The sequence below is a fragment of the Gorilla gorilla genome, chromosome 4 (genome assembly GCF_029281585.2).
Source record: "Gorilla gorilla gorilla isolate KB3781 chromosome 4, NHGRI_mGorGor1-v2.1_pri, whole genome shotgun sequence".
Classification (NCBI taxonomy): domain Eukaryota; kingdom Metazoa; phylum Chordata; class Mammalia; order Primates; family Hominidae; genus Gorilla; species Gorilla gorilla.
In genome coordinates, this window is record NC_073228.2 from 167,252,963 (window position 1) to 167,277,210 (window position 24,248).

The window sequence follows — 24,248 nt, forward strand, 5'->3', positions numbered from 1 at the left end:
GGCATAAGAATGATACAATGATACAATGGACTCTGGGGACTTGGGGGGAAGAGTGTGAGATGGGTGAGGGATAAAACACTACAAATATGGTGCAGTGTATACTGCTCAGGTGATGGGTGCACCAAAATATCACAAATTACCATGAAAGAACGAAAGAACTTACTCATGTAACCAAATACCACCTGTACCCCAATAGCTTATGGAAAAATAAAAAATAAAAATAAAATTTTAGTTTTGTTTTTGGATAGAGAAAAAAATGTTATGAGTTTTACTGATGGAGACTTCATATTCTCTGCTCATTTTAACTGTCATTACCATGCTGTATATTAGATTCCCTGAGCAGTAGAAGGGTGATTGTTAGGGCTGGGAGTGGGGGAAATGGGGAGATATTAAAGCATACAAACTTTCAGTGATAAGATGAATAATGCAACATTCTTGAGCCTTGTGGGAGAGAGATGAATTAGAGGGCTGCTTCTCAACTAGGGGTTGGTGGAGGGCAGAGAAACTGAGACTCTCTGTTCCACAGTGGACATTTTATTTGTTTTGATATTCACAAGATGTCCTTAGGAGTTCCACGGTTTTTTTAAAAAAAAAAAAACAAAGAAAGAAAATTTGAAACTGCAGCAATAATTAATTATTGGCCCAAGAGGGCTTTTTAATATCATATCCTTCACCAGAAACTTCATAAAAGGCCCTTTTCCTTTTTAAAATGCTTATTGTTAAGGGACTTATGTGCTAGTGAGTATTTGAACAAGTTAGCCCTTAATTACTCAAAATAGTTCAAAATTTATTGTGAAATGATTGTCTAAAAATTAATAGTTGTCAGGCACGGTGGCTCATATCTGTAATCCCAGTGCTTTGAGAGGCCAAAGTGGGAGGATCGCTTGAGCCCAGGAGTTAAAGACCAGCCTGGGTAACATAGTGAGACCCTGTATCTACAAAATAAAATAAAACAAAAATTAGCCAGGCATGATGGTGCATGCCTGTAGTCCCAGCTACTAGGGAGGCTGAGGCAGAAGGATCACAAGGAGTTTGAGGTTACAGTGAGTTAATGATTGTTCCACTGCACTCCAGCCTGGATGACAGAGCAAGACCCTGTCTCAAAAAGAATATATATATATTATATATAAAATATACATGTATATATAATATACATGTATAATATATATAATACACATATATTATATATTATATATGTTATATATAATATATAATATACATATATGTTATATATAATACACATATTATATATTATATACATATATAATATATAATATACATATATATGAATATATAAATATATATTATATAAATATGTATATTATATATTATATATATTATATATGTGTATTATATATGTATATTATATATAACATATATAATATATGTGTATTATATATGTATATTATATATATACATATATATCAATAGTGAAGTCTAAAACAGTGAATTCAGTTGAGCAGAGCAAAGTGCAACTAAGCAATAAAATTCTGAGCTTAGTTTTCATAGGTAGATAAAATAGCATTTCTTTGTTCATGAACTTGAAATCATTTCATAAACACATGCCATTAAGAAAACATTTCTGGAGAAGTAATTCCAGAAGGGAATGTGAGACGTGCAATGGGAAACAACAGGAGAATGAAAAGTCTTGAGCTTAGTCCTAACTCATGATCCACAAGCCAAGCAACCTTGAGTAAATTATTGAACCTCTCTGGCTTTATTGTTCTCTCCCAAAAAAATATGGGTCACAATCTGTTATAGACTGAACTGTATCCCCCTAAAATTCATATGTTGAAGCCCTGACTTCCAATGTGACTCTATTTGAAACCAGGGCCTTTAAACACATAATTGAGATAAATCCCATATAATTGGCATCCTTACAAGAAGAGACACCCACAGACCATGTGAAGACAGAGTAAGAAGGTGGCCATCTGCAAGCCAAGAAGAGACCTCAGAAGAAACCACACTTAATGACACCTTGGTCTTGGTCTTCCTGCCTCCAGATCTGCAACAAAATAAATTTCTGTTGTTTAAGCCACTCAGTCTACGGAATTTTGTTTGGCAACCCTAGCAAACTAATACATAAACCCTGTCCTGAAAATCTGGCAAGGATTCTGGGAAGATTGCATGACAAAATAAATGTGAAAGTCCTTCGTAAACGACAAAATTTACCAAAAAGAGAAGGTACCGTTATCTCTCATGGGATCATCATTTGCCTTCATGCATAAGGGACAATCCACTTAATGAAAACAGAAGACCAAAGAAAAAACAAAAATATTGGTTTATGTTTATTAGCTGATTTGTATTAGGTCAACTTTTCCCAGTTTATGTGGTCTTAGGAGATGAAGTCCACTTTATGGTCAGAACAACGGGAAGACTAATGTTATTGTAAGGACAAAGACCCTGATAAAATTGCCCATTTATTGATGTCAGCAGTGCCATGGGTTGTAATTTATTTCTCTCTCTCGGAAGATGACTTATTTCTACAGAAAATAATAATATCTAACATTTGTTGAGCACTTACATGTACTTTTTTCCACCTATTAGCTCAATTAATCCTTACAACAACCTTTTGGGTAGTACTGTTATTCAAAATACGAAGATCTTGAGGCTAAAAGCTTGTAAGTAGAGAAACTGGGACCCAGACTGTAGTCGGTCCCTTAGCACCTCAGCCAAATTGCTGCTATTAGTTATTAGAAGTTCTTCTATAAGGCCAGGAATTACAGAAAATTTCATATAAAAATCTGCACCAATGTGATTTGGCACTATTACCACTTCCAAGTATTTTCGCACCCACACATACTGTGTTTATCATTACATGATGGAAATACATATTTCCATTAAAAATAGAAACATTCATAAGGTACCTAAAGATTTTATTTTATTTGACCTAAATCTATGCATGGGTGACTTTTAACAAAAGCTAGATATTTTAAGGGGGCTTGAACAAACTGATGTGCTCTTCCATCATATTTTCACTACATAAGGGTACATAAAATTCATGTTTTTATTTATTAGTCTTACTTCAATACTGATGTAAAACTCCTAAACTTGACAAGTGAGAATATTTTAAATCAGGAAGAGACCTTTGAATAATTTGAAACTAAAAATCAGGCATAAAAAATCGCTACAGAAAACACAAACATTTATAAAACATTTTGTGATCATTCTTAACATCTACTCAGAGAATTTTAAGCATGCTAAATACATAGAATTTCTACTCTTTTGTGTTGTTTGCTTCCATTGTAGTCTGTATTTGAATAGAAGCTTCTATAACAATACAGCTGACTGAGTGTAAATCGACTAGTGTCAATTAAATTGACCAGTGTCATATGAGGCTTCAGATTGTTCCAGCAGTCAGATACATCTTTAACCTGCTGGTTCCTTCCTGACATCATTTAAACAGGCACGTATCTAGCTCATCTTTGAAAAGCAAACTCTCTTTCTCATCACCATGTCCACCCTCTGGCCATTGCCTCTACCCCTTATAGTCAAGTTCATTGCAAGAATGGCTTATAGACTCATTGGTTTCATATTCTCTCTTTCTTGTTCATACTGTTTTATCCTCTCTGCAGCATCAGATACTGGTGCTCACTTTCTCCTTGAAACACTGTCTCCTGATTCCTGCAACATCCTCTCTTCTTATTTCCCTCTTATGTCTCTCTCTTCTCCTAGATTCCCTTTGGAGACTCCTTTTCCCTAGATTCTCTCTTCAGATTTATCATCTTCAACTCTCCTGAACTGATCTATTTCCATGACTCAAATCACCCCCTATTTCTGATGAATCCCAAAGATACCTGCAGCAACAAATGTTTCTCTAGCTGCCTTTTCAACACCTCCACGTGGAAGTCCCTCAGACATCTTGAACTTAAAGTTTTCCTCCAGCAAACCTGGTCTTTTTTCTGTATTCTCTGATAAATACATGAATAGAACTCCAATTCAAACTTTTGCTAAAGTTCAATGCAACCTTCTGTTTTTCCTAGGTTAAGGCAATGACCTTTAAACTGTTCTTCCTGCCTCCAGTCTTGGCCCATCTCTCCAATCTTCACCCTGATGCCAAGTGGTCATCCCAAATCACATACCCAATTGTGGTGTTCTTTTTAAATTCCATGGTTGGTTCCCCAAAGTCTGCAAAGTCCAACATTTCAAGAGTGGTATACATGGTATACATGGCCCCTCAACATGAGCAACTGCTTCTATCCCCAGTTTCACTGCTAAACCACCTCCCTCCACAGCCTCTGTACTTTAGCCAGAGTAATCTCTATTTCGTTTGCAGAAATCAGTTTATTCTCTCTTTCTATTGCGCCTTTGCACATACTGTTGATTTTGTCTGCAATTCCCTTTGCACCAGCCTCTTCACTTGGCTAAATCCCTAAAAAACTCAGATCAGGAGTCACAGTATCTTGGAAGACTTCTACAAAGATCTCTTCCCTTCACTCCTTCCCTGACCCCCCTGATTTTGTTTAAGTCTTCTTGTGTGTTCCCCTGATACCCTCTGCATGGCTCTGTCATAGCACTTATTTTTATGGTTATTCATGCATTTCCCTGGAAAGTTTTTTATTTGTTTTGCTTTGTTTTGTTTGATTTGAAGACATACTGTAATGTGGAATACATTACCCTAACTTGGGTGTTTTTCCTCCACACTCACCCACCAACCCTTGGAATGCCAAGGGAGGGCTCCTCACTGCCCTCTACCAGCCATAGAACCTGAAAGCCACGAAGAGGCTCTGACCCTACCAACAGTACAGGCAGTGAAAAACAACCTTGGGATGTACTAATTATTAGAAAACTGAGGTTTGGGGAGAGAAAAGAGAAAACGGTTGGCAAAATCAGAGAGGGGGATAAAAGAGTTAAAAGGCTAGAAAGATAAGGAAGGTAGTAACGTGAAACAAGGAAGGCCTTAAGTCCAATTCTCAACTACGCCAAAACGTTTTGTGCACATGGGGTGTGTGTGTGTGTGTGTGTGTGTGTGTGTGTGTGTGTTTGGGTGTGTGTGTGTGTTTGCTTTTGGGGGAGGAAGGTTAGCAACCTAGGCAGAAACCTGGATAAGAAAGGAAATTGTTCTCGCCTTCCCATTCTTTCTCCTTCCAAAGCAGGAGACAACAGAGACACCTGCAGTGCTGGCTTCTGACTGGAGGACAATGACCCAGCTGATCCTTCTGACGTCTTATGTTCACAGAGAACAGTAGCCAACACATCCTGTGGCTCAAAAGCTGTAGCAGCATTTTTTATCTGGGATTACAAAATACAATGGTCTGGCACTTACAAAGTTCTCAAGAAATACTTGTTGATAGACAAACAAAGTAAACAGTCAACATGGGCAAAATGTTGATTATTGAAGCTGGGTAATGAGACTTAAATGTTCTGAAATAGAAACTTTTTAAAAAACTGCAGAAAAATCCAAATTCAAGTTTTGTGTAAAGTATATTTAGTAAATAGTAAACAGTTACTAAACATGAGATATATAAAATATCCCACATTTCTGAAGAGAATAAAAATATCAGAGTTGTCAAAGGCAGGTGTGTTTAAGTTCAGCACGATGACCTGGCACATGGGAAATATATAATAAATGCAAACCCTATATAGTATGTTTTTGGCTGGTCTTGGCTTTAAGCTTTGTACTCAACAGAGTCTAAAGCCATTAGAAAACAGACGATCCCCCTCTAATGTGACCCAGTGCCTTTATATAGCAGTGGTTACTTGACGAGTCAAAAATTTAGTTTTTCATGAAATATATAGTAAAACCTCAATTAATTGGAAGGGGTTACTTTATCTGAGTATAGAAGTGGTAGCTAGAACCTCTGAGTAGAAGGATATTCATGGAATTGTTAATCTATGTTTTTTATGTATCCTTCTCTGTCTTTCTCCTCCCAACCATACTTAATTTCACTGGTGTCCCATAAACTAATAAAGAATTAAAGAAGCCACTGACAAGCAAGTTAACTTCAAATGAATAAGATAGACTAGATACACTAGAGAACAGCTAGAGAAGTGGAGGAAGCTGTAATGCATAGTTACAGGAAGGATCAGAAAGCAGAAGGGAACTCAGCTGAGATCTTTTTGACCGTCACTTCCTTGGCCCTTATCATAGTTGGACAAGGCTACACACAAAAGTACCAGACATTTATTAGGGAGCCTGAAAAGAGGGTAAGGTGATTGGACATTGTGAGCAGGAGGGAAGGCACAGACTCCCACATCTCCAAGATGGAAACAAACAAAGCCAACCGGGAATTTCCCTGTGAGTCAGGGCAGTATTTGACACACCACCACTGTTTTATACCTGCTTGTTATAATCTTTGTTGTTGAAAGGCACGTCTACAGCCTACCATGTGGAGAATATGATTGCATCTTCCCGTTACTGCCTGGATTCTTGCCCAGCCTCAAGGCCATTATTCTGACCATTAGTTCTTGTTGTACTTAACTGTTAATGGAGAAGAAGGTATGAGGATAAAAACTGAATACATCATTGAGCCTAGAATATACCCCCAGAAGTCAGTCATTTAACAAATTTTTAATAGGAATTCATGATTAAATCCACACTTCTTTAAAAATAAAATCATAGTTAATGAAGGGCTCATTATCTTTATTTTACAAGAGTGGATAACTGAGTATTACATTTCCACATTTTGCTAATTAGGTCTTTTCAATTATTTAAATGATGGCCTATATTCTAACATTTTGAAATGAAAATGGCAGAGGGGGTTAAGGGAGGAAGAAAAATAAAGAATTTCAATTTGACTTGATTTATATTTAATTAATGTCTCTCCAGTACTAGTGAAATATTTTTATGTGAGAGATTTTAATAAAAAGTAAAAATATTCTAATGTACGAGAAAATATCGTATTATATAAACAATGATATATTACCTAAAAGCCCTCAAGTGAAAATTTCAAATATAAAAACGTATAGAAATTAATACATGCAATTTAGGTATTTTTATCTGTGTTAAATAAACAGTTCTAATACTCTGATTATCCTTCTAGGCTGAAAACAGAAGACTAGTCTGATAACAGAGAAAACACATCAAAGTGTGTTTAAGCAAGATATTTAAAAAGAAATAGTAATTTAATACTAAGGGCTACCATTTATCAAGAAATCTGTGATCTGGGAATAGTGACTACATCTTTATGCACTTTCTATTATTTAATCCTCTTCATAACCCCATGAATAATGTATTTTTTACTTCTCATTGTTGAGAAAAGAAAATGTGATTAAATAACTTGCTGAAAGTCACATAACAAGTTATGAGCTATTCCTGGATATGAATATAAGTTTATTTTATTCTAAAGTCTATGTGTTTATATTGTCCACAGGTTACATGTTCTACAAGGACGTATACCAGTCTAATTTGTTCTCCACTGGCCTATGCTATGTGTTCAATAAATATTAGTTAATTTATTCATGCTTTTGATTGCTATAAAGATTTTTTTTTTTTAGACCAAGTCTTGCTCTGTTGCCCAGGCTGGAGTGCAGTGGCACCATCTTGGCTCACTGCAACCTCTGCCTCCCAGGTTCAAGCGATTCTCCTGCCTCAGCCTCCTGAGTAGCTGGGATTACAGGCACGTGCCACCATGCCCAGCTAATTTTTGTATTTTCAGTAGAGACGGGGTTTCACCATGTTGGCCAGGATGGTCTCAAACTCCTGACCTCAGGTAATCCACCCACCTCTGCCTCCCAAAGTGCTGGGATTACAGGTGTGGGCCACCGCGCCCAGCCTGCCATAAAGATTTTATGATTTTTTAGCCATTTTTAAAAAATTGTGCATATACATTCCTAATTTTAGGAATTAGGAATAATAGGAACTAAAAGCCAAAAGGAGAAACTACATTTATAAACTCACACATTACAGCAAAAAGTATTTTTAAATAAAATCACTTGTTAAAGGTTATAAATTGCCAATTTATATTCACTAGGTAAGCTTTTATTTTCAAAAGGAACAAAGGCCTCTTCCCCATTTGAGCCCCAGTTTCTTAAACTGACCTGATTATGTGGCTAAGGTATTATTGTGAGGTATTGATGTTTTCTCTTGTTTTTCCTTCCCCTTCCTCCCCACCCCTTTTCCCCCTTTCCAGAGTTTTGTTCTGTGGCATTGCCTTGGGTAAGTACACGGCAGGGCAAACAGCAGAGTGACAGCAAATCTTTCAGATTTTCACTTTTTCAAAGTAAGAGAGACCGAACTGGGGCCATGAGAACAGAGACATCCAACTACTGTGTAATTCATAAGAGTTTAGAACTGACTCCTTGTGCACCCTTTTTCAGGCCCTTTTACTAATGGACTTTTCTCACTTGTGATGATCTGGGAGAGTGAGAGTGAGGAGAGTCTAAGAAGAGTTCAGGCTAATTATTTTCCCACTAATCTGGCATAGGAGAGGCTCATAGAGATTAAATTCATTATGGTAAATACAAAGTAATACTGCTTTACACTCGGGTCTGTAGACTGAGATTCACACTCACCACAATTATTCCTGTTAACAGTCTGCCACATACCTTTCATTTTAAGCAACTGAAAAATTTTACCAACTTTTCTCTTTAAATTTGCTTTAAAAGCAAATTCAGAAAATTGGTAGAGGGTCAAGAAATTACACAGTCCAACTCCATTATTTGATAAATTGTATAAAAAGCAAACTAAGGCAAGAATCAACTGACTTCCAAAGTTCACGAAGAGAGCACTCTGGAAGTTGATAAACCACCACACCATATAAATTCCACCACCTCTTTATCTGTAATTAAAAACCAAAGGTTGACTTTTTTTTTTAACTACTCACTGTATTTTTAGAAAGATGGGGCAGAACCACTGTAGAACTCCTAAACCCCACAGAACAAACAGTACATTCTGGAATGACACGCTGGCAGCCGATTGACCTGACCCAGGCAAGGGTTGCTGCACAGAGTATTTAGTTCGGCCCCCTACTGAATGAAGACACTTTGTTAAATTCTCCAATGAGAGACGCTTAGAGGTAGGGGCGTGGAAGGGGGCCGGGGAATTTGAGGCCAGATAACGGGAAGTGTGAGCCGATTGGCCGGACTTCTCACTCCACGGCCCAGCCGTTTACGGATCGCGGAGGCCATCCATCAAAAGAATTACACCAATCAGCGGCGAAAATGCCCCCTTCTTGCGAGAAAGCCCCGCCCTCCAATATATTCCTCGTTAGGGCAGGCGCGGCCCCTTCGGCTCCGAGCTGACCCTGATCAGGGCCGAGTTGTCTCGGCGGCGCTGCCGAGACCTCCACCCAGGACAGTCCCCCTCCCCGGGCCTCTCTCCTCTTGCCTACGAGTCCCCTCTCCTCGTAGGCCTCTCGGATCTGATATCGTGGGGTGAGGTGAGCAGGCCCGGGGAGGGTGGTTACCGCTGAGGAGCTGCAGTCTCTGTCAAGGTGAGTGGGACTGCGCGGGAGTTGACCGCCAGGTGCGGGTGGGGAGCGGGGTTGGGGGCGCGGGGCGAGGAGTAGGTCTGGCCCGCGCCCTTTTCCACACTAAACTCTACCGCTGTTGTGAGCACAAGCCCAGGCTAGTCCGAGGCTGGAGGGGCGGAGCCGGATCCGGCCTCCTGAGGTGCCTTTAGTGTCTGCCGACCCAGTCCCAGGGACTAGCCTGGGGAGGAAGAATGGAACCCCTGCAGTTAGAGGTTCCTCACATGACTAGCTCTGAAGACCTCCTGCCTTCCTGTCTTTAGTTGGTGTGGGAGGGACCTTCCATGTATCCAGGGCTTAGCTTGTGCCCGGGACATGGTTGTGTTATGCACACTTAAATCAATGGAATTCCCAGGTTCATCTTTCAGACTAGATTAGCAACAACCCACCCCACCCCCCCGCCCCAATACGTGCTCCTAATGTCACCTTTTAAGTTTCCTTTCCTAACAACAATGAAAGTTAAGTAATATTGAGTATTGTGTGCCAAGCACTGTGCTATACTCTTTAAGTGGTGAATCATCTTGTTCAGTCTTCACATTCAGCGACAGATATTGTTACCCTCATTTTATAAATCTAGAAAGAAGCTCAAGCTCATTATTATTGTTCAGTGTTTTTTAAGCGTCTACTGTATGTGCTAAGCTCTTTACGTGATTTCATTTTAACTCACACAAATCTGTGAGGTAGGTCATAAACCTTATCCCTACTTTATAAATGAGGAACTAAGTACAATTAAGTAACTTGAACAGTTCATTTTGTTAATATGTGGCAGAATACTTAACTACCATCTGCTTTTCACTTTCGGTATCCTGTCTTACGGTGTTTATTCGGGGTTATCTATTGACAGTGAATAACTTGAACAAGTATTTCTTGAAGATTTGCATTTTATTTTTCTAAAAAGCATGGTTCCGGCCGGGCGCGGTGGCTCACGCCTGTAATCCCGGCACTTTGGAAGGCCGAGGCGGGCAGATCACAAGGCCAGGAGACCGAGACCATCCTGGCCAACATGGTGAAACCCCGTCTCTACTAAAAATACAAAAATTAGCTGGGCGTGGTGGCGCATGCCTGTAATCCCAGCTCCTCGGGAGGCTTAGGCAGGAGAATCGCTTGAACCAGGGAGTCGGAGGTTGCAGTGAGCCAAGATCATGCCACTGCACTCCACCCTGGCAACAGAGCGAGACTCCGTCTCAAAAAAAAAAAAAAAAAAAAAAAAAAAAAAAAAAAAAGCATGGTTCCTTACCTCTAGGAACTCAATTTAGGATGTGACCAACTTGTAGAAGGGAAATAAATAACAGATGGCACTTTGCAATGACTTAGATGCACTAGCCGCATCGGGGGATGGGAGGCTTATAAATCATTTCTTGGCCCAGTGCAGAGATGGCCAAGGAAAGCAGGAAGGACTACTCTTACACTCCTTTCTGGTCTCTTTTTCTATATATAGATGATAGAGGTACTGACAACAACTGACTCTCAGAAACTGCTACACCAGCTGAATGCCCTGTTGGAACAGGAGTCTAGATGTCAGCCAAAGGTCTGTGGTTTGAGACTAATTGAGTCTGCACACGATAATGGCCTCAGAATGACTGCAAGACTAAGGGACTTTGAAGTAAAAGATCTTCTTAGTCTAACTCAGTTCTTTGGCTTTGACACAGAGACATTTTCTCTAGCTGTGAATTTACTGGACAGATTCCTGTCTAAAATGAAGGTATGTTTGAAGCTACATTTTCGTAATTTTGCTCAGTGTGTTTTGGAGATGGAATTGTTACCTTTTGCCTGGTATTCATAAACTTGACCTTTTTTTTTTCAGCACGTAGCCAAAACATTAATTTTGTCTACTACAGCATTAATATTTCTTATCATAATCAAGAGTAGTACATCAGGTATTAGACTTAAATTCTGAAATGAAAAATAGTCTAATATCAAGTAACTAATTGCAGTTTCCTAGTAAGAAAATTGGCTGTTTTTAAAAAACCCTTCTTGATAGGTTGGATTTGTCCATTTATTTACTATTTTTAGATATAAACAAATTTATTAGTGGCAGAAATTTATTAGAGGCTACATTGTGGCTATTAAGATATATTTGTTAATCAGTACCCATATATAAAATTGTAAATGTTTTAGCCTTAGACCTAGTCAAGACTTGCTTATGCTTGGCATGTCCAGCTTCAGTGTACATGCAGTACGGAGGAGAGTGTGTCTGAAGGAGGAGCAACTATTTTCCTATACTACATAAACAAGACTATGTCACTTTCAGAGCTTAACTGTTACAAATGCATCTGCCTTTCCTGTACACCCATGGTCACTGGAGGAAAACAAGATGATGTGACAATTGGAAGGAAACTCATATTTTAGTCCTCGGTATCTAACACAGTTCATCATAAAAAAGGAGTTCAATATTTGTTGAAGATTCAAGAAATTTGCTTCAACAGACTAATTAAGCTCTTTAGACATTTCACGTGTAGTCATTACCTTTGAATCTGTAAATGTTGCACAAATGAATAATATACAGCTGTTCCTCAGGTATAATTCAGTCTTATGTGAGAATAAGATCGTTGCTCTTATGTACAAATCATAATAAGAAAAATAACTACATTATGCCTTTAAAGAGGCATAAGTGTACTGCTGAAGAGGTTACAAGAAGAGAGAGAGCACAGAGATATTAATACTGGTAAAAGCTTAGTTTCATGTGAGCTGGAAGTAAACAACTGGATAAAGTTTTGACTGTGTCTCATACGGCAGACATTCAGAAAATTAAATGATAAAGATTAGTAGTGGATAGAACTCTTAGAGGCAGAGTAAACAGTATATGCCATAGTATTTTAAAACTGTTTTATATGTGTTCCCACAAAGACAAGAGCCTGGAAAAAATACAACATCCTGCAAAGAAATGGCTTATTTTGTAAATAAGCCATAAAGTATTTCAGTCCTCATGTATCTTTGACTAGTTAACTTATTTGATCAAACTAGAACAATGTTTACTTATAGTTCTACAGTGATTAATAAAAACACAATTTTTCTATGCTGAGCCAAACATTATACTGAAACTCAGTCCAGTTACTCAAAAATTGGTTCTAAGTGGGGTCCATAGTGTTGACAGGCTATAGTTTAGGTATGAGTGGATTGTGTTAAGTCCATCACAGCTGAGAAATAAACCTCAAATATACATTTTCAAAATGTTGGGTTGGAGTTCTAGATTATCCTTTATGTTTTAATTGAAATAAGGCAGAGTCATGGGCTTACTGGTTTTGTTTTTGATTTTTTAGGTACAGCCCAAGCACCTTGGGTGTGTTGGACTGAGCTGCTTTTATTTGGCTGTAAAATCAATAGAAGAGGAAAGGAATGTCCCATTGGCAACTGACTTGATCCGAATAAGTCAATACAGGTTTACGGTTTCAGACTTGATGAGAATGGAAAAGATTGTATTGGAGAAGGTGTGTTGGAAAGTCAAAGCTACTACTGCCTTTCAATTTCTGCAACTGTATTATTCACTCCTTCAAGAGAACTTGCCACTTGAAAGGTAAGTGACCTTTGTTTTGAACAAGAGAGATTTGGAAATCAGAATGGTATTGTATGGATATTGCATAAAATCAGTATCCTCATAGAATTCTAATAAAAATAAGTAAAATGACAGCTGTGGCTCCTTGAAGTTTAATGTCCATCATAAGTGAGAAAATGTTCCATTGTCAATAGCTTCATTAAAGCTAATTCTTGGGATTAAAGTACATTTTGACTTTATAGAACCTAGTAGGAAAGCATCTAACACAAATTTATGGAAAAAAAGGACCTTCAGTGGATGTTGAAATATTTATTAAAACTAAAAGAAAATAAATATTGATATTTGTGGCATAGTACTATTCATTTTAATTTTTTGGCCCAAATCATCTAAAACTCCCATATGGTGCCTTTAGAAGTTAGTATCTCTGATGGAAGGGGAATTCCTTTCAATAGTTCACTTGCTATGATAAATGTGCATAAGCTTTACTTTAAAAATTGACTTCAATGTTTTTCTAAAAACATCTTTTGACTAGATGTAGTATTACCTAATAAAAGTAATACCATTTTCTTTTTAAAGGAGAAATAGCATTAATTTTGAAAGACTAGAAGCTCAACTGAAGGCATGTCATTGCAGGATCATATTTTCTAAAGCAAAGGTAAATATTTTGTAAAGATTATGCCTATTGATATGATCTGTTTTTATATTTGGCATTTACTTTAAATTTATCTCTTTTAGCCTTCTGTGTTGGCATTGTCTATCATTGCATTAGAGATCCAAGCACAGAAGTGTGTAGAGTTAACAGAAGGAATAGAATGTCTTCAGAAACATTCCAAGGTATGTCAAGGACATAGCCTAAATCCTATTAACAGCTGTAAAAGAAACTAAACCCCTTCTATCTCCTGAAGTAAAATGAGATGTCATATGTTTATTTGAAACTTAAGTAGCTATCCTCAAATGTTTTTAATGAGCAAAGACACATGTTCATAGGATTGCATTTATTAATGTAGTTAAATAAGGTGGGACTTACTTTGAGTAATGATTTTTTAAAATTTATGTACAGATAAATGGCAGAGATCTGACCTTCTGGCAAGAGCTTGTATCCAAGTGTTTAACTGAATATTCATCAAATAAGTGTTCCAAACCAAATGTTCAGAAGTTGAAATGGATTGTTTCTGGGCGTACTGCACGGCAATTGAAGCATAGCTACTACAGAATAACTCACCTTCCAACAATTCCTGAAATGGTCCCTTAACTGGTAAATTTGGTCCGTTATTATTCTCCAGATAGAGAACATTTTCCAATGCCACAATTTTCAACTCAAGAAGAGTAATTATCTTCAAAATAAACAAAATGGAGTTGGAATAGTAAAGGGGGAGATGACATCACTGATCTAGTCAGCTAATATTTGAAGGCCTTTACTATATACAAGGTACAACATCTTAGGAGTAAGGAATTATCCAACCTCTGATACATACGTTAGCCATTTCATTAAATTTTCAGCTTAGAGAACAGCATCCTCCTTGTAGCACTAAAATCATGCTTTTTTTTAATTGCACATGATCTTGCTGTATGTATCTGACTGATTTAAAATTACATAAGCTGAGCAGGACAACAGCACCAAAAGTCTGAACCAAGTATGAACTAATTTGAGACTGTTAGCTTATAAGCAAAATCAATATGATCTTGGATATTGTACTTTAAAGAAAAAAAGTAGGCCAGATGCAGTGGCTCACGCCTGTAATCCCAGCACTTTGGGAGGCCAAGGCGGGTGGATCACGAGGTCAGGAGATCAAGACCATCCTGGCTAACACGATGAAACCCCGTCTCTACTAAAAAATACAAAAAAATTTAGCCAGGCGCGGTGGCGGGCGCCTGTAGTCCCAGCTACTTGGGAGGCTGAGGCAGGAGAATGGCGGGAACCCGGGAGGCGGAGTTTGCAGTGAGCTGAGATTGCGCCACTGCACTCCAGCCTGGGCGACAGAGCAAGACTCCGCCACAAAAAAAAAAAAAGAAAGAAAGAAAGTAGGATATGATAGATGGTCTCTACATTGGGTATCTGGAAACTGCCAGAGTGTGTCAACACTATAGTAACCTATCATTGCTATAGCAGCTGGACTACTGCAAAGTAGTTATATGCATAAAAAATGTAAACTTGCTTTCTGCATATGTGATATACATTCTTGCCATCTAAATTTCCTAACTCAGTGATGATTTATTCTACTCAAAACTAAATGTTAACATTTAATACATCTATATATGATTATGAATATTAGATATGAACATTTCAATTTTCTTAGTATTTAGGCAGACTGGCTTCTGTTAAGTTGGATTTTGTTTTATTTAAATAGGATTATTACAGCACCAAAAAACTTCTCTGAAGCCTTTCTCCACAACCTTGTTCTATGGATTCCATAATGTTACAATGGATTTAAGCTATGAAGCCTCCAAACATCACGAGATAAGCATGATGGTCTCAGACTTGGGAAAACTGCCTAATATTATGCTGTAGTGGAATTATGTTTAGATTTGAATTCATCTGTGAAGCATTCAAATCAAAGCTAAAAGCCTAAATGTGAAATGCTAATGACAAGCCTGAGAAGGTAAACTGTGAATCTTCATTTCTATCATTGATCTAACTTTAGATATTGGATCAATATATTTAGGTGGTATTGAAAATGCTATTGGAGGAGTCACACTAATACTATCAACTATCAGTCTTTCCACAGCTTCAATCACTCTCATTATTCTAATCCTACTCCTACTTAAATATTAAATTTTAAGTTATGAGGTTTATGTCAAAAGCAACATTTCACAAATGTACTTTTAAGGCATAATAAGGGTTAACATTCTAGGCAGTATAAACACACCCCATAATGCAAGTAATAGGTAATCTAGAGATGTGGACTTTATTGCTATATGGGAATTACATTTAAATTTGAGGGCATTTTATATAAAGAAAAATACAGACCTATAAAGTTTGGCATATTCATTAAGTTATCTTTTAATATTTTTTTCTAGAAAACAGGTGACATTTGTATCTTCGATAAAAATTTTTATACAGAACCTACTGACTCAAACTGAATCCCATCAAGAAAACTAGTTTCTATTGTATTAGTAACTCAAAATAAATTATCACTTCGAAAACTTGCTTTCCCACACTAAGGTAAGTTCAGACTAGATTGAACACTCCAGAAGTTTTTTTTACTACAGACTGTTTTTAAGTTAGAAGTGATGGCAATTTTATAAATAGAGAATATAGTTCCACTGATGCCCTTACTGTGCCAAAACAAAAATCTTAAGCAAGTAGACACCTTCATAACTATGAATGAAGCTGCTGAGGTAGTGTTTAGGATCCTCCATGTCAGTTAGTGAATGTAAGAAGTACAGTGTTAAAGTGTTGTAAACAGTTACTCAGTGCAATGTATAGCCTGAGTCTATCCATGATGGCTATATCCAATTTGACATCACGTTATGGATCAATACACAATGAAAAACCAAAGAACCACAGTATATCTTATTCTTAACTTTTGTAAACCATGTTTTATGGGTAACTTTTTAGTTTTCCCAAAAGGCTGATAAATTTCAATATTTTGAATACATCATTGTTAATTTTGAGTTGGCAGAGGTAAACTAACCAACTATCATTATGTTTTAGTACTAAGGGATATACCTTTCAATAAAGTTAATGAAATTCAGTCCTTTGCTGGGTGGCTTTTTTCTCCTCTGATTTAATTAACTCTTTTAGCAATGTGGTAACAGAACATTATAAAAAGCTATCTCTACTCAGTATATTTAAATTTAGTACTAAAGTTAGATGCATAGTACCAGAAACAATAAAATCCCCATTAATAATGTGACTATTAGCTGACACTTTACTTTGTTTTTTCTGAAACATTATAAAAAGCTCTCTCTACTCAGTATATTTAAATTTAGTACTAAAGTTAGATGCATAGTACCAGAAACAATAAAATCCCTATTAATAGTATGACTATTAGCTGACACTTTACTTTTTGTTTTTTCTGAGACAGGGTCACTCTTGTCACCCAGGCTGGAGTGCAGTGGGGTGATCTTGGCTCATTGCAGCCTTGGCAGCCCAGGCTCAAGAGATCCTCCCACCTTAGCTTCCGAAATAGCTAGGATTATAAGCACATGCCACCGCACCCAGCTAATTTTTTTTTTTTTTTTTTTTTTTCTGTAGAGGCAGTGTTGTCACTGTGTTGCCCAGGCGGATCTCAAACTCTTGGGCTCAAGTGATCTGCCCACCTCGTTCTCCCAAAGTGCTGAGATTACAGGCATAAGCTACCGTGCCTAGCCTCTAATGTTTTTTAATAGACATAGAATGATGACAAATAATTGTTTAATGTGTATTAAAAGTTGGTGTTTATGCATTATTAATCCCTTTTATCACTTAGATTCATCACTGCTATGGATGCTATCCTTAATACATATTTACTTTTAGTTTCAGCCCACTTGAAGTTCTGTGCCAGCCTTCTTACCTAATTAAACAGCACTTCAGCAGCGTGGTTGCTAATGCCAGGTAACCACCATGTGTTATGTTAGCCTGCTTGGATCAATTGTAATTATTACTGGAATTGAATTAATTAATATGATTTTGAACAGTTCACGTTCAAACTAACATCCTGTAAAGTAGACACTGCAAGGAGTTACTGATGAAAGAAAAGTTGTTCATAAAAGAAGCCTCCTTTTATAATTGACTTGCCTTAGACTTATTTAATAATTTTTCATAGTATTTTTTTAAAAAGTATCTGAACCTTGTACATATTTACAATTATGAGACATCCTATCTAAAAATTTATATTTTTGATTTAACATTTGTGGCTGGCAGTGATAATTTTTACTCTCTGGTACTATGAATCATCTCATTAAAATCCTCTCAACTGAATGACATTATCCCAATTTGCAAATGAAAGAGAGACAGAGAACCTAATGATTTGCCCCTGGTCTATACCTGGTACTTGGAGGTAGGATTCAAAGCCAGGCAGTTCTGACTCCAGAGGCTGTGCTCTTAACCACTCTATACATTACCTCTCAAAATAGAAGATTAACTGGACTCAAGTGAAATTGCTTGTATAATTTTTAATCAAAACTATATTCTGGCCACATTAACTTCTGTGCTGTCATCATGATCATAGAATAATAACAACACTCAATTTATTTCTCTATACTAATAACTTTGATAAAATATGTTATTATTTATTAAATCTATTTTTCAGAAACCAAAAAACAGTAAACATGAGTCAAGATGAATTAAAAGATAAGCCAATTTTTAAGGCCGAGCGCAGTGGCTCACACCTGTAATCCCAGCACTTTGGGAGGCCAAGGTGGACGGATCACTTGAGGCCAGGAGTTCGAGACCAGCATGGCCAACATGGTGAAACCCCATCTCTACTAAAAATACAAAAATCAGCTGGGTGTGGTGGCGCATGCCTGTAGTACCAGTTACTCCAGAGACTGAGGCAGGAGAATTGCTTGAACCTGTGAGGCAGTGAGACAAGATCACACCACTGCTCTCCAACCTGGGCAACAGAGTGAGGCTCTTGTCTCAAAAAATAAATTAAAAAGCCATTTTTATATTCATCAAAGTAGAGTTAGGAACAACCAAAATTGCCAAGGATAATTAGGGACATTATATAATGATAAAATTCACCAAGACAGTGCTAAAAGTGTAATAAGCACTTATTATCAGATCTTAAAAATACATGAAGAGACCAGGTGCAGAGACTCATTCATCCCTGTAATTCCAATGCTTTGGGAAGCCAAGGTGGGAGGATTGCTTGAGGCCAAGAGTTCAAGACCAGCCTGCTCAACACAGGGAGACCCTATGTCTACAAAAAATTAAAAATTAGCTAGGCATAGTGATATACATCTGTAGTCCTAGGTACTGAGGAGCCTGAGGTGGGAAGACCGTCTGAGCCCAGGAGTTTGAGGCTGCAGTGAAGCATGACAGAGTTGCTATGCTCCAGCCTGAGTGACAGGGTAAGACTCAAAAAAAAAAAAAAAAAAAAACATGAAGCAAAAAGTGGCAGCATTAAAAGGAGGACTGGACAAATCTTCATTTACAGTTGGAAACTTAAACATTCCTCTCTCAGTAGTCCATAGAATTAATAGAAAATTAGCAAAGATGTAGAAAAATGGAATAACACTAATAACCAGCTAGATTTAATTGACATAAAACCCTTCTACCTAAAACAGCAGAATAAGCATTCTTTTCAAGTACACATGGAACACTCACCAAGATAAACCACATCATGGGTCTTAAACCTTAACAAATTTAAAAGAGATGAAATCATATAAAGTATATTTTTTGACCATAATCTAGAAATCAGTAACAGCAAGAAAATCTCCAAACACTTGGAAATTAAACAACACATTTCTAAATAATTCATGATACTACAGGGAAGTCTTAAAAAATATTTTAAAATAAATGAAAATATCACCGTGCTTGGAATGCAGCCATGCTGGTGCTGCAATTTATAACATTCGACTGCTTTTTACTAAAGAAGAAAAAGTTCTCAAATTAATACTCTAAGCTCCCACTTTAAGAAAGTAGGAAAATCTAACTGGGTGTGGTGGCACACCACTATAGTCCCAGCCACTCAGAAGGCTGAGGTAGGAGGATCATGACCCCACGAGTTTGAGGCTGCAGTGAGCTATGATAATAACACTACTCCAGTCTGGGTGATGAAGTGAGACCTGTCTACAAAAAAAAGAAGCCCAAACTAAACCTAAAGCAAGCAGAAAGAAGAAAAAAAAAAGAGGCAGAAAATAAATGCAATTGTAAACAAATTAATAGAAAACAATCAAAAACCTAATTTTTGAAAAGAGCAGTAAAATTGATAAACCTCTGGCAAAATTGACAAAAAAAGAGAAGCTGCCAATCTTAGGAATCAAAGAAAAGATAACAGTATAGATCCTCATTAGAACGACACAAAGAAAATACCATGAACAACTCTATGCACACAGGATTAGATGAACCAATTCCTTGAAAGGCATACAGTACCAAAACTTAAATAAACCTCAATGAATTCTCTATTTTTAAAAATTGAACCATTGTTTAAAACCTTACTAGCAAATTCATAAAACATTTAAAGATATAACAAATTCTACACATCTCTTCCAGAAAGAATAATCACTTTGCAATTCATTTTACAAGACCAGAATTAACATGATACCATACCAAGATAAAGATAATACAAGGAAAAAACAAACAAAAACAATTGCACAATATCCAAAATGAACACAGACATAAAAATCCTCAAAAAATAAAAATCTAGATACATAAGCTGAATAATGTACCATGACCAAGTTTGGGGTTGGGAGGAAATATAAGCTGTTTCAAAATTCTGGAATCAATCAGTAAAATCCATGATTTTAACAGTCTAAAGAAAAAGAATGACCAAACTGATACAGAAAGAGCATAGAAAATTCAGCATCCACTCATGAAACTCTGCTAACAACAAATTAATAGATGGGAACTTGCTCAACATGACAAAGGGAATTTAAGAAAAGCCTACAGCTTGCATACATAATGGTCAAAAACAATGCTTTCAAAATCCTAAGATCCGGAACAAGACTGAGATGGCCACTTTCTCCATGTTATTGTCCTGGCCACTGCAATCAGGCAAGAAAAATCATAGACTAAAAAGAATAAAATAAAACTGTTCCTATTCGTAGTTTATGTAGAAAACTTAATGAGTTAACAACAAAATCAGGCAAGAAAAATCATAGACTAAAAAGAATAAAATAAAACTGTTTCTATTCATAGTTTATGTAGAAAACTTAATGAGTTAACAACAAAATAACTCCCAAAACTAATGAAGTTTAGCAAGGTCACAGGATACAAGGTCAACAAACAAAAATCAAACACATTTGTACATACTAGCAATGTGCAATTGGAAACCCATGTTTCAAAAATAATACAACTTAACAATAGTTCCCCCAAAATGAACACTGTGGAACAGATGCTGAAAAATGACATAAAATGCTGATAACTGAAATCAAAGAGGTCCTAAATAGATACCTCATGTTCATGGATTGGAAGACACAAAATTGCATTCAAAACCCCAGTAGGATTTTTTGTAGATACAGAGTAGCTAATTCTAAAATTCATATGGAAGGCAAAGAAACTAAATTAGCCAAAATAATTTTGAAAAAGATTTCAAAAAAATTTTGAAGGAATCATGCTGCCTAGTTTTAAGACTTACTATAAAGCTGTGATAATCAAGGCAATCTGGTATTTATGAAAGGATAAACACATAGATCAATGGAATAAAGTCCAAAACCAGACTCACATAAATAGCAATTGATTTCTGACAAAGGTGAAAAGACAACTCAATGGGGAATGGACAGTTTTTCAACAGATGATTTTAAAACAACTGAACATCCATATGCAAAAAAATAAACCTACCTAAATTTCACAGCTTATACAAAAATTAACCTAAAATGGATCACGGATCTAAATGTAGAACTAAATTTATAAAATTTTTAGAAGAAAAAAATCCATAGGCCGGGCACGGTGGCTCATGCCTGTAATCCCAGCACTTTGGAGGCTGAGGCGGGCAGATCCCTTGAGGTCAGTTCAAGACTAGCCTAGCCTATATGGTGAAATCCCAACTCTACTAAAAATAAAAAATAAAAATAAAAAATGGGCTGGGAGTGGTGGTGCACACCTGTAGTCCCAGCTACTTGGGAGGCTGAAGCACAAGAATCACTTGAACCCAGCAGGCAGAGGTTGCAGTGAATGGAGATTGTGCCACTGCACTCCAGCCTGGGTGACAAGAGTGAGAATGTGAGTCAAAAAAAGAAAAAAGAAAAATTCCTCATGACCTGGGGTTAAGGTTCCTAGACATGACACCAAAAACATGATCCACCAATGGCATGATGGATAAGACTTCATCAAAATTAAGTCTGTGCTTCAAAAGACACTATCAACAAAGTAAAAAGAGAATAGGAGAAATTACAAATCATATACCTGGTAAGAGACTTGTACCCAGAATATATAAAGACTTTTACTACCCAATAAGACAACTAAAAAAATGGGTAAAGAATTTGAATAAACACTGCTTTAAGGAAGATACACAAATAGCCAATAAGCACAAGAAAGAATGCTCAACATAGTCATCAGAGAATAGCAAACCAAAACTAGATAGAGATCCCATTTCATATCCACTAGAATGACTAAAATCAAAATGTCAGGTAAACAAGTATTGGCAAGGATGCAGAGAAACTGGAACCTGCATACACTGCTGGCGGGAAAGTAAAAAGATTTAGCTGCTTTGGGAAACAATGACAGCTCCTCAAATGATTAACATAGTTATCATATAACCTAAAAATTCTACTCCTAGGTAAGAAATGAAAACACATATGCACATAAAGACTTGTACACGTTTAAAGCAGCTTTAGTCAGGACAGCCAAAGGGTGGAAATACCCAAAATGTCCAACTTACAAATGTATAAACAAAGTGATACAGCCATACAATGAAGTATTTTCAGACATACTAATGAATGTGCTGATACATGCTAGAATATAGATGAACCTCTTAAGACATGTAAAGTGAAGGAAGCCAGTAACCAAAGACCACGTATTATGATTCCATGTACATGAAATGTCCAGAATAAGGAAATCTATGAGATTAAAAGAGGTAGTATGGATGGCGGGGGATGACGGGAGAAGGATAAAAGCTAAACTATACAAGGTTTCTATCTGAGGTGATGAAAACATTCTAAAATTGATTATTGGAATGGTTGCATTTATCTGTGTATATACTAAAAGCTACTGAATTACACACTTTAAATGGGTGAAATGTATGTTGTTACAATAAAGCGTTTTTCTTAATTATATATGATCCCATTTATAACATGCTTGAAGACAAAAATATGAAGATGGGGATTATATCAGTGGTTTCCAAGGTTTAGGGGCTGGGAGTAGGGTGTGTAGAGTACAAAGAGAGCACGAGAGTTTTTACAGTGATTGAACTCTTCAATACTCTGACTGTGGAGGTGTTTACACATATCTATACTTAAAATTCACCAAACCATACACCAAAAAAGTTAATTTTACTTTACTCAAAAAATTTTGTTAAATGTCAAAGAGAATAAAATTAAAAGAAAAATAGCCTCTTCCCCCGACAATTCATTCCTAAAATGAGCAAGATAGGAATCACAGGGTGAATGGACTGCCATGGCCTGGAGTGAGGTATTAGGGTCCAGCCAGGATGAGGAGGACATTCCTGCTCAGCATAGGATGCGAAGCCTAAGCAGGGTGAGGAAGACATTCATGTGGGGAGATGACCTACAATAGAGAATCAGGCCAGGCGCAGTGGCTCACACCTGTAATCCCAGCAATTTGGGAGGCCCAGGCGGGCGAATCACCTGATGTCCGGAGTTCGAGACCAGCCTGACCAACATGGAGAAACCCCGTCTCTACTAAAAATTAAAAATTAGCCAGGTGTGGCAGCGCATGCCTGTAATCCCAGCTACTCAGGAGGCTGAGGCAGGAGAATCGCTTGAACCCAGGAGGCGGAGGTTGCAGTAAGCCGAGATCACGCGACTGCACTCCAGTCTGGGCAACAAGAGTGAAACTCCACCTCAAAAAAAAAAAAAAACCCCACAAATAATCAAATAGGAATCAGGTTTCTCACTGGTACTGAAAAGGGTTATAAATATGGAGAAGGAAAAAATGAAAATGAAGCCCATGGGATCAGAATTTATATGTGAATTTATGGTTTTCAATATACATAGATGCAGAAATATAGATGTAAAGACATGCATTATATATACACACCAACGGCAACTGCACACTAGCACATATCTTGGCTTTTAAATATTACTCACTAAAGAGAACCCAGGCTCTACGGAAAAACGGGTGATTCTTGGGTTAGGTCGAGGACAGTATGAGAAGCCTGGTATATCTTATGCCAGAGAGTAACAAATTCATTGAATAATGATGGGAATGTGTCAGAAGGACACAGAGGCCACCCAGAATGGACTTCTACCAGCCAAATGTACAATAATTTTGAGCATCAATGTAATGATAATAGGTTTTTTAACCTGCTGAATAAAATAGAAAATAATGAGTTTATAGAGATACGATAAATTTAAAGTCTGATGAGAAACAAGGTAGTATTTTGCAACTATCTTCTCAAGAAATAATTATAAAAATAACTACAGTGGAGAAGTCTGGCAGACACTACCTTAATCAGTCATCTAAGAAACACCATCAGAAATGAGACAAACTGAAATTATTAAACCATGACAGGATGCACTTCTATCACATTCCTGCCAAAGATGAATAACCTCAATCTAATCATGAAGTATCAGACAGA

At 37.0% G+C, this 24,248-nt stretch overlaps 1 protein-coding gene and 1 long non-coding RNA gene across 3 annotated transcripts in view; one reads left to right on the top strand and one right to left on the bottom strand.

Annotated features, from left to right (window-relative positions):
* Positions 1 to 8,933, bottom strand: part of LOC109026901 (uncharacterized) — a 556,365-nt gene extending 547,432 nt beyond the window's left edge. Inside the window, exon 1 of the long non-coding RNA XR_010133979.1 lies at positions 8,766 to 8,933. This is a non-coding gene — a long non-coding RNA (uncharacterized lncRNA). The remainder of the gene's footprint in view (positions 1 to 8,765) is intronic.
* Positions 8,934 to 9,130: 197 nt separating this feature from the next.
* CCNG1 (cyclin G1) lies at positions 9,131 to 16,598 on the top strand. Of its 2 annotated transcripts, none has more exons than XR_010133978.1 (8): positions 9,131 to 9,374; positions 10,849 to 11,112; positions 12,671 to 12,924; positions 13,480 to 13,558; positions 13,639 to 13,737; positions 13,964 to 14,158; positions 15,252 to 15,503; positions 15,922 to 16,598. XR_010133978.1 is itself a non-coding variant. In XM_031010828.3 (8 exons), the coding sequence occupies exons 2-8, from the start codon at positions 10,849 to 10,851 to the stop codon at positions 15,316 to 15,318; spliced, it is 909 nt and encodes a 302-aa protein (XP_030866688.1). In that variant the 5' UTR covers positions 9,131 to 9,374; the 3' UTR covers positions 15,319 to 16,598. The 2 variants fall into 2 exon arrangements, 1 of the variants encoding a protein (XP_030866688.1); XM_031010828.3 differs by having other exon boundaries at positions 13,964 to 14,088; positions 14,138 to 14,158; positions 15,252 to 16,598.
* Positions 16,599 to 24,248: the final 7,650 nt, after the last annotated feature.

What these genes read in the sequence shown, in the direction of transcription:
- CCNG1 (XM_031010828.3), top strand. Translation starts at nt 10,849, where the DNA reads ATGATAGAGGTACTGACAACAACTGACTCTCAGAAACTGCTACACCAG. An exon ending in GAGAACTTGCCACTTGAAAG is followed by an intron (nt 12,925 to 13,479) that starts GTAAGTGACCTT and finishes TTCTTTTTAAAG; the next exon opens with GAGAAATAGCATTAATTTTG. An exon ending in CTGAAATGGTCCCTTAACTG is followed by an intron (nt 14,159 to 15,251) that starts GTAAATTTGGTC and finishes TTATTTAAATAG; the next exon opens with GATTATTACAGCACCAAAAA.